This window comes from Rhamphochromis longiceps, linkage group LG5, assembly GCF_057381845.1.
Source record: "Rhamphochromis longiceps isolate RC_006_pf linkage group LG5, R_longiceps_female_GT1.1, whole genome shotgun sequence".
NCBI classification, from domain to species: domain Eukaryota; kingdom Metazoa; phylum Chordata; class Actinopteri; order Cichliformes; family Cichlidae; genus Rhamphochromis; species Rhamphochromis longiceps.
This window is the reverse complement of record NC_140561.1, coordinates 33,798,193-33,815,840: the sequence shown is the minus strand read 5'-3', so window position 1 is coordinate 33,815,840 and position 17,648 is coordinate 33,798,193. Positions and strand designations below refer to the sequence as shown.

General features: G+C 42.9%; 1 protein-coding gene across 1 annotated transcript in view; it reads left to right on the top strand.

The window, feature by feature from the left end:
* The first annotated feature begins 10,396 nt into the window (after positions 1 to 10,396).
* anks1ab (ankyrin repeat and sterile alpha motif domain containing 1Ab) overlaps positions 10,397 to 17,648 on the top strand; it is a 59,735-nt gene continuing 52,483 nt past the window's right edge. Inside the window, exon 1 of the mRNA XM_085407320.1 lies at positions 10,397 to 10,942. Coding sequence (XP_085263446.1) covers positions 10,649 to 10,942 — 294 coding nt within the window. The 5' untranslated portion in view covers positions 10,397 to 10,648. The remainder of the gene's footprint in view (positions 10,943 to 17,648) is intronic.

Below are 17,648 nucleotides of genomic sequence, written 5' to 3'. Positions count from 1 at the left end.
TTATGGTGTTTTGAAGACCACAAGGTCTGCCATCTAGTTCCATCTTAGAAGAGGCAGCTGTAGTTCAGGAATCACTGGAGTTCATTTCTTGGGTGTGGTCTGGCTGTACACATACCATGCGTGGAAAAACTTATTTAAGCAACTCAGGGTGCTGTCCACTTAACCACGCCTGGACGTGGCATGCAGCAGCCATACTTGTCAAACAAACTGGACTTTGGGATTATACTCAGTTGCAGATACGGACTGCAGCGCACAGAGTCATCATTCCTGTAATGCTTCTTTAAAATCTGACTGAAGGGCACATGTTCAATCAGTAAAGTGTAGTATCACAATGTGTCACAAAAAACAGCAGGCACGCAGACATCTACACACAGATCCTAGCACTTGCTGTCCAATGATGAAATTTACATCTCAGATATAAAAGGATCCTTTTCCATGTGAAAACCAAAACACACATTCAACAGAAGGGCGATATCTCCAAAAACGGGAAACCTACGTCAAAAATAGTCTAAACAAGAAGCACTCCAAGACTGCAAACCTCCACTGGGGCAGCTCACTCTCTGGGCAGTATTTACTTTTAAGGGAATCGTATTGTTTTTTGTATATTCATTTTGTGTTCTTTATTATTTTTAAGCATAATTTAAGAGGTTTGTAGTGCAGTAAAAATAACATATTTGGGGGCCAACATGAAAGAAAGGCAGATGTAAAATGAAAAAATGAGGTCAGAGGTCAAATGTGACATGATATTTGGATACAAACTCTGACGGGATACTTAGAACCCCCATATATCATTCCCTATATGGCTATATGTTGTCAATACAAACATTGGATGTAAGAAACATCTTACTTATGATTGGTCTATTGACCTTGAAGGAGAGGTCAGAGGTCGCTTTATAAGGTACGTATTATTCGTTGACAATAGCACACTTGTAAAAATCATAGGTTCTAAGTTATAAGGCTTTTTGTCAGTTTTCGATGAATAAATCGTTAAGCTGACTCTGAAGACCTTGAAGGACGTAAGCCAAGTTTAAAAGGATTGTTGACATGAGTCAAGTCTACACCTCTGCAAAGTGTTATCAGATTCCATTTAAAACTTTTTGAGCTATTGTGTTTACAGACAGAAAGAATGACATGTATATATGCATGCAAATGCTACCCCCTTGGCAGAGGTACAGTAATAAATTAATAGCTGCACATGTTCGGTAAAAAAAATGGACTTTTTTTGGAGTGGTGATCCACTCTTTTACCACACTTTACAAAATAGGTGAAAACTGTTAACCACCAAACTCTTTGGCTATCACCATTTCCAAGCTGTTTAATTAGAAACACACTAGCAGGTAGCCAACTGTTGCCTCCTTCAGTTTAGGAAACCTAATTTCCCATATCCTTCAAATATTTCAGATCTTACTGGTAAAAGAGAGTCTGATAAAATTCACAAAACAGCAAAGTGAGATTACTGACAAAACCCCACTAAACTCTGAGAAAAGATCGTATCTCTACCCTCTAGTCTCTCTTTCTCATGCCGTCCTCCTCTAACGCTGACGGATATCCAGCACTACGTCTTCACTCAGCCGTGCACACTTGCCCTCCCATTTCCCTGCTGAGAGGTCAGTGCTGTTCGTGTCTGCTGGAAAGCTTTCACAGGAGCCTCATCTTTAGCTACTCTGAGCTAACAGCAGGTAGTTTTGCTGTTGCCTCTATTTGAAGTGATTCATTTCATCCCTTGACTTTGAAGTGTTCAATGAAGGAACATTTGTAGTGTTGCCGAGTGTTGATTCAGAGAGAAACACTTGTTCTCAGTAGCTCCAAAATGATGGCAAACGCATGACTTTTGCTGCTGAGGTCCCGAACGTGTTTCGGGGTTATTTCAGAATGTGTATCTGCTGCGTTGTTGCCCTCTAAATGACCTTTTTTCTAGTCTGCTAAGCACAACTGGATTGAGTATGATATCAATCCTTGGACTGCTCTGCTACACCAATGATAAATAGTAATAATTCCCACTTTTGGGGTATGTGAAAATGATAGCATGGATGAATGGCATCCCTGCTGCCTTTGGGAGCAGAGGACCTCAGAGGTTAGCATCAAAGCATTTGGGTCCATGACTCTCGGGTTAATGTACTCTAAATCTCTCCAAGGCAAACAAGTGAAAAAATGCCATTTGGATCTACGCATTCACAGGCATGCAGGGAGCTGTATTTCAACGTCTCTTTATGTCTGTCTCCACGTTGGTTGAGTGTGGAGTAAGTGCATATGAGAGCATGAGGGTGGGAATGGATGTTTGTGTCTGTGTGTGCCTGTATGTCTGTGTCTATATGTCAGGTTGGGTGTCAGGCGCCACCTCTCTGGGGACATCTCAGGCCCTCCAAGGTTTGGAGGCCTATCTCCCCCTACCACCACTTCCCCTGCCAGTGGCGGACCCCCTCAGACATCGGTGCGTTGGTGGTTCTTTGTGTCCGGGGATGGGCGTCCAGGTACACACCGGCTCACTCCTTGGCGGCCGCTTATCGGGGCCTGGGGCTCGCTCGGGCCACTTCGGAGGTGGGGTGCCCCCGGCCTCTCGGCCTGGGGCTCGGTCACTCAGGCGCAGCTGGCTGCCGGCGGAGCTCACGGGCGCGTCACTGCAACTCCCCCTGGCTTCTGCTCCGCGGCTGCTGAGTGAGCCCTCATCTGGGACTCTCCTCAGCTCTTTCTGGGACAGTGGCGCGGCTGCCCCTCTGTTGGTCTTCCTTGGTCTCTTGTGTTCTGGGGGCCTCTGGATGTCTGGAGTTTTGATCTCCTCCACACCTGCTTCACGCCCTGGAGGACGGGGCTGTGGCCCCCCCACACCCTCTAGCAGATTATTACATGAAGGAACCTTTTAAAAAAACAAAAAACAAGCGCGTCCATGCTCACAGGTGTACACACAGGTGATCACACCCACAAACTACACCCTTTTTGGCTCCTACCTCAAAGCACACTGTGTTCTGTTGATCTTATGTGCTGCACAATAATGTTTAACATTTAGTATTTACTGTCATATTCCCATATATCATTGTGATGTTGTTTATTCTATTACTCTTGTTCTCTTCTGCTTGCTTTCTTTTTTCTTTCTCAGCAGGTGATCCAGGTGATTGATATATGCATTTTTTTTCTCTGCCCGTTCTGTTGGTTTTTGTCTTTTGCCCTTCTCCCCCGTCCCTCTTCTCAGCTGTTTCTCTTTCCCTCTTTCTTTCTCCCCTTCTTTCCCCCAGTCAAGTCTGTCCCGTATTCAGTAAGTGAAAATAAAATAAACAATAAAAGGTGAATCAAATGGACCATTACGGCAAGGCTGGGATGGTCAGTTTGGTAAAGTAAATCCGTTTCCATAGGAGAAAAATAATGTTAAAAGACACGTAAATAAAATGCAGATTTTATTTACGTGTCTTTTTTTTTTTTTTTTAAAGAGTAAAAATACTCAGTTATGCAAACAGTCTGAAAGACTGATGATAGATGTTGATGTCAGAGTTTTGTTTTTCTGTATCTACTTTTTAATATAATAAAATTGTTCAGAGCTTTCTGAACTTCGGGCTAAAGTTACGTTTAAAAATAATACAAACTTATAAAGAGTCACTTTGAAAAAAAGGATAAAACAGGACATTAGAGTTTATCTGTGTTCACAGCTGATATGTGTGAGATTGTGTAGATTGGTTGGACTGGTGGAGTACTTCAGTGAAGAGTAGGTGACCTCTGGCCCTGATCAAAACTCTGAACACACACACACATCCCATCTTAATAGAAGTTAGTTTATAATTTATATTAGTTTGTTCAAGTATGTTTCTATTTTATAAACTAAAATATATATTCAACTGTTTGTTATAAAAACTGAATATGTAATTGAAATAAATGGAGACTTAAGAAAAGGAATTAACAGCACACACTGTATACTAATCTAAACTATCCAAATGTTACTTGAGTGTTTTATTTTTATCCCAATCAAATACAATTTATCTCTGATACAATAAAACACAATAGATGTTTTAATATAATTTCTTTACTTCTATTTAAAATTTCCGACCTCCATGATTTTGTCACATCTCTGCTTGTGTGTGAACACCCACCCATGTCTGCCTCTGGTTGGTTTACCATGAGGACTTTACTGTTCCTCAGCCAATCAGCTGCACTCGTGCAATTTTTTGTGTCCTGTCAGCTGCCCAAAGCAAGCATGCATGAGTTTTCTCTTTCAAGCCTGCTTTTCTTAACCCTGAGTACAGAAGGTTGAGCAGCAGGGACAGAAGCTTGAACTTTCATAAATATTAAAATATTCTCCGGAGTACCCGGAGAGAACCCACGCAAACTCCACACAGAAAGACCCCGGCCTGATGGGGAATTGAACTCAGGACCTTCTTGCTGTGCGGCAACAGTGCTAACCACCGTGCCACCGTGCTGCAATAATCAACAATAATAATTAAAATTAAGCTTTTTGTGTGTGTGTGTCACTTCCTGTGCTGCTAAGGACTGTTTCCAGCTTCCTGGTCTGTGGTTATCTGTGGATGACTTATGCTGAAGCTCAGAGAGATCCTTGCTATCAATGCAGCTGAAAGTAGCATGAATGCATGCTGTCACTGATGATTTCAGTTGTAATAACTAATAATGTATTCATTGAACCAGGGAGTCATGGAGGGCTTAGTGATTGGCATAAGTATGACTTTTATAGAAAAAAGAAAAAAAAAGAAGAAAAAAAAACAAAAAAAAAAAAAACTTTTTGAGCTATTGTGTTTACAGACAGAAAGAATGACATGTATATATGCATGCAAATGCTACCCCCTTGGCAGAGGTACAGTAATAAATTAATAGCTGCACATGTTCGGTAAAAAAAATGGACTTTTTTTGGAGTGGTGATCCACTCTTTTACCACACTTTACAAAATAGGTGAAAACTGTTAACCACCAAACTCTTTGGCTATCACCATTTCCAAGCTGTTTAATTAGAAACACACTAGCAGGTAGCCAACTGTTGCCTCCTTCAGTTTAGGAAACCTAATTTCCCATATCCTTCAAATATTTCAGATCTTACTGGTAAAAGAGAGTCTGATAAAATTCACAAAACAGCAAAGTGAGATTACTGACAAAACCCCACTAAACTCTGAGAAAAGATCGTATCTCTACCCTCTAGTCTCTCTTTCTCATGCCGTCCTCCTCTAACGCTGACGGATATCCAGCACTACGTCTTCACTCAGCCGTGCACACTTGCCCTCCCATTTCCCTGCTGAGAGGTCAGTGCTGTTCGTGTCTGCTGGAAAGCTTTCACAGGAGCCTCATCTTTAGCTACTCTGAGCTAACAGCAGGTAGTTTTGCTGTTGCCTCTATTTGAAGTGATTCATTTCATCCCTTGACTTTGAAGTGTTCAATGAAGGAACATTTGTAGTGTTGCCGAGTGTTGATTCAGAGAGAAACACTTGTTCTCAGTAGCTCCAAAATGATGGCAAACGCATGACTTTTGCTGCTGAGGTCCCGAACGTGTTTCGGGGTTATTTCAGAATGTGTATCTGCTGCGTTGTTGCCCTCTAAATGACCTTTTTTCTAGTCTGCTAAGCACAACTGGATTGAGTATGATATCAATCCTTGGACTGCTCTGCTACACCAATGATAAATAGTAATAATTCCCACTTTTGGGGTATGTGAAAATGATAGCATGGATGAATGGCATCCCTGCTGCCTTTGGGAGCAGAGGACCTCAGAGGTTAGCATCAAAGCATTTGGGTCCATGACTCTCGGGTTAATGTACTCTAAATCTCTCCAAGGCAAACAAGTGAAAAAATGCCATTTGGATCTACGCATTCACAGGCATGCAGGGAGCTGTATTTCACTTTTTACGATTTTCATCAGACGCTGATTTGCAGCACTTGTTTTGGAACTTATCTGAAGGTAATAGCGTCCTCGGTTGATTAACTTTATTAGATCTTTACCCAGTGGCCTCATTCTCTGTGCCTGTAATGCCGACTGATTAGGTGGGAACTGCAGGGCACCAAATTGCAGAGAAGGATAATGATTTACATGCGGGAGTGATGAGAAAATGGTATTAGAAGTTTTGAAATGTTATTAAAAATGTCAGTTGTAGACCTGGATACACATACAGCAGGTGCAGATAGAACAAGAAGAATCAGAGGAATCCTAAAGAGGCATTCATGTGTCACGGTGTGCAAACAATTTAGAAGCACAAAATCCACATTCACAGGCACAAACCCCGTGCACTTGAAAACACTGCACTTCAGCATGTGCGTTTACTGTATACACTGCCTCTCTGTGACTTGCACAGTGTGCATGTCTTTGTTAGAAGAGTGTTCATGAGTCACCACTGTCTTTACCCTAAGGCTCAGCATCCAGCCAGCTGAAGGAGGGGATGCATGTTTTATTTTTGTCTCTCTAATATGGCGTGAAGACATCATTATCTCGTAACGTTTTTTTTTTCCAGAGCTTTTATTGTTTAAAATGGCACTGAATACGTGTATAACTTAAACTGTTTCATCATTAGACGTTCAATCCAGCGTGCGTCATTAGGAAAGGGTTTTGTTATTGCGAGCCTAAGCAGCGTGTGGCTGTATGAACCCTCCTCGGAGAACGAAGGATGTTATCTTTTCTGTCATGCTCATACCAGCACTGCCCATGGGGAAGAGGTGAGCATGCAAGGAACTTGGCTGATTGAGGGCACAGGGCACAGAGGCGAGCTGTGCACTGCTATGGCTGCCTGTGAATACTAAGGATGTCTCACAAGAGAATCTTTTGTCAGCGTCAGCGCCCTTTGAGAAGAGTCATAAATAGCACAGGGGGTGTGAGATCTTGTCTACATTCCTGCCATATCATCAAGATTTCCTATTTCAGTGTTTAAAACCTTTGTACTTAACAAAAACTCATACATATAATCGATAAATTATGTAAAGCTAAAAATTTTCTAACTTTCTGACACGGTGAGGGGCGATCATATTAAAAATCGCCACATTTCGAAAGAATTTCTCATGAAGTCACAGTTCAGGTGACTATAAGCCCTCAATTTTAGCTACATTTTGATACATTTTTTCACCTTTTGGCTCTGTTCGATGAAAGAGCCTTCTTCTTTTGCCTGCTCTCTTTAGGGGTTGCCACAGTGGATCATCTGCCTCCCTCACCCTCACTCCCTCTAACCCTATCCCAGCCATCCTCCTCTGTCGCATCAACCCTCTGCATGTGTTATGGTCCTGGGTGTTTGACCCACCTCTTTGAGTTTGGGGCTTTCACGTTCTTTTGGAGATTATGTATCGGAATTTCAGGAGCAGGACCAAGCATCCAAACACACTTCTTCCGGTTGTCATCTATATAGGTTCGTGCCCCACCCTCCCTGCCTCCTTGTTCTCCATTCTTTAACTTCTTCACTTCTATTTAGTACACGGGGATCTGCCAGGCCCGGGAGCCATCGCCAGTCCTCTTCGATGCCTTCCCCAAACCGCAGCTCAATTCATGTCAAAGCATTCACTTTTACCTACTAAAACGCTGTTAAACCTAAAATGAGGACGTGGGCCCAGCTAGTGAATTTATTGTTAAATATTTTCTGTTTGTCAGTTAGTTTGCTCATTATTTATGCTGTCATCTTTGTGTTATTCCTTAGCATTTTCAGTCTTCAGTGTTTAGTTCCATTTACTTTCTCTGTTTCCTATCTTATTCATTGTTCCTGCATTCTCCATTTAGTTATGGTCCTCACTTCCTGTTTTATTTTTATAGTTTCTCATTTCTAGTGTCTTGAGTTTAATTCACTTCCTCTCCTGTGTAATTGTATTTGATTACTGTGACTCTTGACCCTCCTGTGTCCACTTCCCCATAACGACTTTGTATGTTGGTAAGTTTATTTAAATAGTGCTCTTCACAGACACAAAGGTCACAAAGTGAGACAATTAAAACACAACTAATATCAACGGAGAGCCTTTAAACCAGAAGACAAATAAATAAATGAATTTACCGGTAAATAAGTTTTTCAAAGACTCCACAGAGTCAGCTAAACGAAGCTGGAGTGGTAAACCGTTCCCGAGGCTTGGAGCCACAGACTGAAAAGCTTTGTCCACCCAGTTTTTTTCTTGTGTGTACTCAAGCTCTTCCTTTGTCTTTTGTCGCAGCATCTGTTAACCTCCTCTCTCTGTTTCCAGACAGTTTGGGAGTTTGTTTAGTTTTCTGATAGACTTTGTTTATGAACTTTTCACCAGCCAAAATAAAGGCTCACTTTTGATTCTGCACTAGATCCATGAGCCTTCTCCATCTTTTATTTCTGAGCTTCATATTCACCACCTGTTGTCCAGAGCATCAACTACTGGTTCGAACCATCTCAACCCTGCCTCTTTAAGTCACCAAGTCCAAAGGGCTCAACCTGAGCTCCCTCTCTGATCTACGCATGTCTAATCTTCTCCTGTCTTTTTTTTGTCAGTGCCGCCGTCAACAAACCATACAGCGTGGTAGGTCTCACTACCATCTTGTAAATATTCCCTTTCACTCTTGCTGTTCTCTTTCTGTCACAAATCATCCCTGACGCTTATCTCTACCCTGTCTGAAGAGTGATATTTTCTAGCAGAAACACTGTCTAGTGTCATCTTAAACTCTCCTCACATGTAAAATGAAATCCACTCAGCTTTTTTTTTTAATCATTACTTTACATGGTTCTAAAATTGTGTTACTATCTCACTATGCCTCTACCTCTCTCTCTTCAAAGACTCACATTTACCAGTTAGCAAAATATCAAATGAAATTTGGTATTTATTTTAAATTCCTAGTCCTGCTTTCCTCTGAGGCCAAAAAAAGAGTTGTTCCCAGGGCTTTTATGTCTGTGCTGGATTATGTTGACGTTATTCGTCTGCAGGCATCCTCGCGGTGTTTACACAAGCTTGATGGATTCATCACAAAACTCAAAACTCTTGCTGTTGCACATTGTATGCTTGAAGTGGATGAACTGTTTTGTCCTCTTGTAAACTCATGAACAAGAACATTTGGTTTTGCAGAGCCTACAGAGTTATATCCTTCAAAAAAGTATACAAAAAATATGTTTTTGGTCTTATGGATGAATTACAAAAACGAAGGGGACTTTTAAAGATGCTGCTTGGGATCAGTAGCAAAAATCTGTTCAATCTTAGTGAGTTTGTCTCACCAAATGACTAGAAGAAGCAGTCACATCTGTCTGCAGCTGTATGCATGACCCTTATTACCCCTGTTTTATGCTTAGTTGATGTTTCAGATCCATTTGCATACGTGTTTAATGTGAATACCTGTGTGCACACTGGATGTGTATTGCACATAATCCTGATTGAGCTGCTGCCTACAACTTAGTGAGTGCTCTTGCAAAGAAGATTAGATTAAAAATATAATCATAAATGATAGTAACAATGAAAATGGCACCAAAATCAGTTTCACTGAACTGTGAATATTTGGGCCTCAAATGGATTTGTGATTATAATATATGAATATGTAAGCGTGTTAGCGATAAAGGTTCAGGTCAGGGAGAATTTGCAGAGGTAAGAAAATGGGAGAAGCTCCGGGAGGAGCATCCTTACTTTTTTGCCAAGATTTTAGGTCACAACATCAGAAAAGAGTTAGGCCAAGAAAAGAGTTTTAGATAGGAATACGCTGTGTATAAATAGGTATACTGCACAAAGGTACAACGCTAGAAATCTCATTGGTATTCCATACAGGTTCAGTAAAGGTTTGAAATACTTTTTAGACTCTTTCTGCTCTACAGTAACAAAGCTAAGTAACTCAATAACCTCAACCTCTTCCATGCACCCACACTGGTAGACACACATGAACGACAACGCAGGAATCCCGACTCTCCCTCCTTTTCTAATGGAGCAGCCACCCAGTGCGTCAGTAACCTGATTACCCCAGCTGTCAGTCTGAATAAGGCCAGGCTTCGGGATCCTCCCGTCGTCTGATCCTCACTACAGGATAGAAGCAGTCCTCCTTGAGATTTTGGAGCAGAGCAGGACGGACACAATCACAGGGAAGGGAAAGAACTGGTAGGACCAGAAAAAGCCAGCAGGTAAGATGCAGTAGTTAAAACTTTGATTCTGGCTTCTTTGGTTCTGGTAAGTCTAAGTTTCTTAAATATTTGGGAGAAGATTATATTTTAAGGTAGACACATTATGTTTTATATTTACAGTATAAACACATGTGCTTCTTGCTCTATCTAAACCTGAGTTACCCTTCCAGATTTCTTTGGGAGTATTCACTTTTAGGCTTTGCATAACTAAATAAATGACTTGAACTGATGATAAAAACGGAATTATTTATTTTTTAAAAAGGCTGCATGTGTGGATAAAAGCAAGTGTAGGAGTATCAAAGTGAGCAGCCAGTTAGTAAGGGGAGGGCTACAGGATACAACTAGTGGGTGGACCTTGATTATTGTTTCCGTGCACAACAAGTCTCTCATTTGTGCCGTCTTTACCTCAAAACAGGAGAACTTTGAATGACTTTGAATAAGCTGCTGCGCAGAAAGATTAACTGATCCTTCAACATCTATATTTTATTAATCTGCATCTTCCAGTACATCTGTTGGCTTTCCACAACTACAAGCTTAAAAACTCCACAAAGACTTTGGATCACTCTCTGGACTGACTGAACAAGTTAGAGTACGGCAGAAAAACAGTGAAGGCACTGAGCTGCACTTGGCAGCTCCAGAAGCAATGGCAGAGTGCACACCGGATGTAAACCCCACCAACGTAATCCAGAATCCAGAGGCTGACATAAAGGAGCTGAGTGAGGTTTCGGCTGAGTCTGCATCAGCAGGAGCAGCCAAAGTCAGACCTGCAGACGCGGGGCTGATTCGAAGTTTGTCCAAGTCAGACTCTGATTTGTTGGCATCGCCACTTGGAGAGGAGGATGGAGGTCTGGTTGGCCGAAGTGGGTCTGTGTCTAACTGCAGCTCTGGGCAGCCATCCATGGAGCACATGCCTTCCTTTGCCTCTGAGTGGGATGAGGTAATACTCAAGTTCTAGGGATGGGGAAAAAGTGGGAGGGTGTAGAGGACAGAGGGAGTGGTACTGTCACTATTCAGGCATGGACAGGCTTTCGAATGGAGCGTGTTAATGTCTTTAAGAGAGAGTGTGTTAGCAAGTGTGAATGTGTGAGGGGGAAAACAGAAAACCAATAAGAGAAGTAACTCTGGATTAGTGTGAAAAAAGACAAATGAGAACGGGCGAGGCAGTGCATTTCATGCTAGAGGAAGGAAGGAAGGAAGGGAGAGGGGGAGAGCGGAGGCAGCGCAATGAGAGCGATCAGGAGTCCAGCAGAAGCAGTGATAGAGTAACTTTACCCAGGCTGTTGGCGGAGAATGCCTGCGGGCGAGTGCTTGAATGCATGAATGGCTTGATCACTTGCACCGACCTCCCTGTAGCAGCCCTGGCATCCAAGACTAATTGGGCTTGTGCTGTCATTCCATATCCACTCAGTACATGTCTCAAGGGCCGACCCACGCTTCCACTGTATCCGGCTCTCTTCTGGCTCCTTTTCTACGTCTTGCGCCATCTACTTTCAGCCCAATGTGAATGGTCCTCCACCCCCCCATTATCCCCAAAAGCCTTAACTTGTGATTTCTGAGCACTTTGGAGCATCAATGCAGTACACCCTAAAGCACTGCAAAAACCACGGAATGAATAATCATTTCTTAGCAGAACTTAAATGGTTGGAGACAACGAAGACAATGGCTGACGACTGATAATATATTATTAAATTATACAGCTTAGAGGCAGAGCAGTACAATTTTTTAAAATGTCCACAGCAAAGTAGAACATATCTGACGCTTCATGCCTGGTGATTATTCCCCATCACAATAATAACGTGAAGGATTTTAATCAGATTATCAGATTAAGTTTTGGCATAGTGCCATATGTCATCAAACCCAGCTGATATCTTGGCTAGCAAATGGTTTAAGTCGAACTGAAATGGCTCTTAAGAAAAGGCTTTAGTTGTCTGCAATTTATTTGGGGCACTCAGTTCTTCCTGCTTGCATGAATTTTTTGCTATCAGTGCTTAAGCAAAAGCTATTGGCTCCACTGATAATTACAACTTGACCGATTCGTTTCTTAAAAATCAATCTTTTTTATGCAAAACAGAAGAGAAACTACAATTGGGCAGCCAAATGAGCAATACGAAACCCTTTATTTTGTGGATACTCTTTCATTACATCCACTAAGACTTTATATAAAAGATGGATCTAAAAAGTCACTGTAATGCAAATGTGCATTCCTTAATGTCCAGCAGGGAAGAATGGTTGCAAAACAAGGTCACATTATACACATGTCTTTGAGGAAACACTGCTTCTGCTCTTTTACTCAATTTTATTTTTATTTACTCATTTGCTAGCTTCAAGTGTTATTGAATACATCATCATGCTCAAGTTGTAACTTGTGGGTCCAAAAAGAAGGTAAAGCAGGATATAGTATCCTGTAACTGTTAGATCTCGCTTGTTACATCCAGTTTAAAGCCCATAGATCAGCTAATGTTTCACAACAGGACTTCACTTAACATTGGGTCACATTGTGCTCACTACATCCATCTTTTATATTCAGTCTGTCATCCATTATTTTTGGTTAGGCTGGGACTATTCCAAAGTCCAGCATCTGAAGACACTGCTGTCAGGTTACAGTTATCCAAAAAGAAAGTTTTCCTCACATTCTGCTCTCTGTGATTGTAAACCAATGCCTGTGATTCTTGTTTTCCATATATTATCAGTTGTAAGTAAATCTAACACAAAACAAAGTAAAATTCATTTTTAAGATTTTAGAATTTGTAACGTGCACCAGAAGGACAGCACTTTTTAGTTTCTTTTAGATTTCACTGATTTCATAATTTTATATATCTAATTATTTAAGATTGCAAATTCAAAGAAGACTTATGTTTGTATGTATGACTTTTAAATGACAATTAAACACAAAATGCCTTCCCTTGATGTCAATGATGGCCCTACAGGCTCCAGAAATCACGACTGCTTCCTAAAAGTTTAAAAGCCTTTACTGTTATTTTAAGTGTATGTATACTGACTGCACTGGAAAGTGCCATATGCCTGTTGGGGAAATCAGTTTTCTTTTCATTTTTTCTTCTATATTTGTAATTAATTTACAGCACTTTAAGCTTTTCTTAAAGAATGCTCAGAGTGAGTTGTTACAGTAAACGTTGCCTAAATCTGTCTCACTGTGACCATCAGTAAGACAGCTGACTTGTTTGTCCTTTTCTTGACTCAGTTTCGAGCCTGTTTGGACTTGATTCAATTTTAAAAGATTTATCTTAAACTAATCTTGCCTCATGTTTTAATGAAAGCATTTTAAAAAAATATGTTCACATTAAAAACGTATGGTTTGTACCATATGTTACAACAAGGGCTGCAATGAAGCAGTTTAGGGGTCCGAGACATCTTGAACTTGGATCTCTCTCTTTGTCAGCCCTGCATGCCCTGTGCCTGTTCTCCACTCCACCCCTGTTCTCTGACAGGCCTGTTTACCCAGGCTATGTTGGGTGGGGTGTCCTGTTCTCAAGGGCATCCTGTTTTGCAGCTGTCCTGGAGTGTCTGTTTCTCTTCCACATGTCAAGGGATTTGTTTGGGTTGGGGATATGGGTGTGGGTGAGGCTCAGGGCAAAAGTTAAATCAGTTTGTGCATACATGTGTTTATATACACTATGTGTATATATACAATAGCACCAACACTTAGGGAGACTTACACCACATTTTTATTGCATTAGCAAATAAAAAACAGCTATCAAAGGCATTACATTAAGCACAAAATGTTTGTTATGCTTAAGTTCAAATAAGGACAAAAAAGTACTTGGATGCTCTCTGTTAGCATCAAAGTCATAATATTTTAGTCTTTGCTTTCTGTGTTTTTACTTGTAGATCAGCTTGACAGCTTTCTGTTAATAGCTATGGTGAAGTTTTTCCATCATGTTTCAGTCAGGAAAGCTTTCAGTTCATGCAGACAAGCATGTCAACAAGCTGGCTTTTTTCTCTCCCTTAGGTGCTCTAAGGACTCTTTAAGAGTCTCTTTTGAGTCATCATCTTGATAAAAAAAAAAAAAGAAGAAGAAGCTTATTTTGGTTGCTGCCCTTAAAATGCAGAGTTCATGATTCCTTCAGTGAATAGATACAAGTTCACCTGAACACTGCCTCAAACCTGCATGCATCCACCACCTTGCTTTGTCATAATGTGCCAAAGCAAGGTGGCCTGACTGAAGATTCCCCCCCTGGCTTTCTCCATACCAGCTTTCTAGCATTAGATCCTTGTAGGTTGAATTTAAAACCATCCAAAAATAACACAAGTTTTAAAAAAAGCCTTACTGTGCATGTTCTTTTGCAAATTTAATCCTTGCTGCCTTATTCTTTAGGCCTACAAACGGTTTCTGTCATATCACTCTCCCTCTGTGCTTGCTCTTTCTACTCAAATGGCCTGTGAGCTGAATTTGTCTTGTTATTCCTGTTGATGCGTGATATGATTCTTGTGTTTACCAAATTTGCAGTTGCTAGGCAAAGATCTTTTATAGTAAATGTACAAAACCAATGACCCTATGAAATTGCCTTATGGATCTTTCTGAAAGTCTGCTGATCCAATTATTGAGCCAATGTATGTCATAATGCAATCAACCACCACATTAAACATGAAAACATCAATGCAACGTACCAGGCCTAGAGGGGGACTGGGCTTCAGGTCATATAAATAAAATCACTTTTGTGGCAGTACATGCACACAAAGAAAGCCAAACTGTGTACACATACTGGCATTCAGATGATCTCATTAAAAAAAGAAACCTGATACATTTAAAACATTATTATATCTGGTATGTTATATAATTATAAAGCATTTTTTGTTCTCCTTTATTGTGAAAAGACTTGTTATTCTATGAAAGTTTTATTTAAACAAAGGCAGGCATTAGTTTTTGTGATGAGAAAGCTTTCCTTTCTGATACTGTGGATCAAAAATCTTCAGATTAGCCATTAGTTCAGCACTTAACGTTGTTGGTGTAGAGAGTGATACTACTGTGTAATGCTTTGACGCATACAAATCCTTGTGGATTTGTCTGTAGTGTGATTAAACTAAGCTTTAATTAAGGAAAATACTCAGCAGAAAACCTCAGAGCCCTGAAATGGCAGACATCTGCAGGGTGAGTGGTGCTGCTGCATCTGTTGTTTCACATTTATGACATGAATCATAATGTCCTGTGCTTGTCCTGTCAGCTGTTGCTCGATTACTAAATGATATTGCTGACATGTGCCTAGGACTTGCACCCTTCATCAGAATTTCTGCCTAAAGTAAGATTGTTTTGACTCCATATAATTTTATTTTATTGAAAATTCATAAAACAGATGAACAATTACATTTCCTGCATCCTTCATATTTTTGTAATTGTCCCAAATTCAGTTTAAATATGTAAACTGTATTAGTCGATATACCTTGGTTGTAAAGTTGTTTTATTTCCTTTCTGTCAAACACAATAACCACAGGTGAGGGTTTTTTTTTCAATGTTTAGAACAGGTTTCATGACTTTGTAATGAAGTATTTCCTTTTGATTTTCTAAAATATTTTTCCTTTGTGAATTTGACTCTGTTAGCCACTTCTCCATTTTAGTTCTTTCCCACTACAAATAAGCTGTAAGACCAGGAAATGCTGCCTGCTTCACTGTCACTCTGGAAAGCTGAGGAATATAACAGCCGGGTGTTCTGAGAAACCGTCCTACTTTGGCAAATTGTAGGCTACCTGTAGGCAAATTTGACTTCTGACAAACCCTAACCATAACCATAACAAATATTCACAATAGCTTAAAAAAATGAAGTAAATTTGGGTTTTGTGTTGTGCGCATATGCAGAGCATGCGCAGAAACAAGGGGTAGGATAGTTTGTAAGGTAGGATGGATTCCCTCACCTAGTGGGGGTGAGGGGTCATAGTTTGGTCCCGCCTTCACTGTTGTGATTGGTGTGGGGGTAGGGACAGACTTAGGGAGTCGGGGGGTTCCCCGGAGGCATCTTCCTTGGGGGGCTCAACCCGGGGTAGCGGTCATGTCCGGTTAGGGGCTCTGTTGGTTCTCACGTGACTGTTTCCTCGTGGCTGCGTGCAGCGGGGCTAGGGGAGGGTCTGTGCTGACGGACGTGGGTTACTGACCTGGTAGCCTGGCTGCCCCTGGGTGGGTCCGGGATGGGCGTGAGGTTCTGGGGGCGCTCCGTCTCTGGGCTGGGGCCCTGGCCAGGCCTCGGGGGATTGGGTCCTGGTTGGTGTGTTGCCAGGGTTGTGGGCGGGTGGGTGCATGGGGGCCCAGGTGCCGCCGGTGCGTCGAGCCACCTGGGGGGCACTTCAACTGGTGGGGGAGATTGTCACATCTTGCAGGAGCTTTCCTCTCTTCAGGAACTCTCTCTGCAGGAGGGGGAGATACAGGAGAGGTGGAGGAAGATCTCAGCCTGGGCATCTATTGTCTCATGTAGTCTGGAAGATGAGTGGATGGTGGGGTGGGTGCAATTTTCTCTGTGGTGGGGTTGGGTGGACTGTCCCGGGCCCTGTGGGGCCGGGAGGTGCTGCTGCACTGGGCCCCGGTCTGGATGGGCCTGGGCCCCCTTTCCCTGGCGGGTCGCGAATATGGGGGTGCCTACTGGGAGGGGTCACTTGCCCCTCCCTTCCTTCCCTCCCCATCTCCAGCTGCCTCCCTCTTCCTGCTCCACCACAACCACCCACACATGCAGGGCCTTGGAGTAGGGGTATGTCACCAGGGTGCAGAGGAGGCTACCCCCCCCCCCCATTCTCTGCGGCCTGCTGGAGCGGGGGGGCTAGGAGGAGGAGTTGGACGTCCAACTGCGGTCTGGAGTGTGGGGCCTCCCCGCTGCTGCGGAGTCGGGGCGGTCTGCCTCTCCCCACCGCAGGGAAAAGGGTAACACCACCTGGGTCTGGGTGCAGTTCCCCCCTCCAGGGGCAAGGGTACCTAGACCCGGTTCGTAGAGTACGCTTGGGGAGTGTGATCGTGTGTACAGCGTCTCTTTATGTCTGTCTCCACGTTGGTTGAGTGTGGAGTAAGTGCATATGAGAGCATGAGGGTGGGAATGGATGTTTGTATCTGTGTGTGCCTGTATGTCTGTGTCTATATGTCAGGTTGGGTATCAGACGCCACCTCTCTGGGGACATCTCAGGCCCTCCAAGGTTTGGAGGCCTATCTCCCACCACCACCACTTCCCCTGCCAGTGGCGGACTCCCTCAGACATCGGTGCGTTGGTGGTTCTTTGTGTCTGGGGATGGGCGTCCAGGTACACACCGGCTCACTCCTTGGCGGCCGCTTATCGGGGCCAGGAGCCTGGGGCTCGGTCGGGCCACTTCGGAGGTGGGGTGCCCCCGGCCTCTTGGCCTGGGGCTCGGTCACTCAGGCGCAGCTGGCTGCCGGCGGAGCTCACGGGCGCGTCACTGCAACTCCCCCTGGCTTCTGCTCCGCGGCTGCTGAGTGAGCCCTCATCTGGGACTCTCCTCAGCTCTTTCTGGGACAGTGGCGCAGCTGCCCCTCTGTTGGTCTTCCTTGGTCTCTTGTATTCTGGGGGCCTCTGGATGTCTGGAGCCTGGATCTCCTCCATGCCTGCTTCATGCCCTGGAGGACGGGGCTGTGGCTCCCCACACCCTCTAGCAGATCATTACATGAAGGAACCTTTTAAAAAAAACAAGCGCGTCCA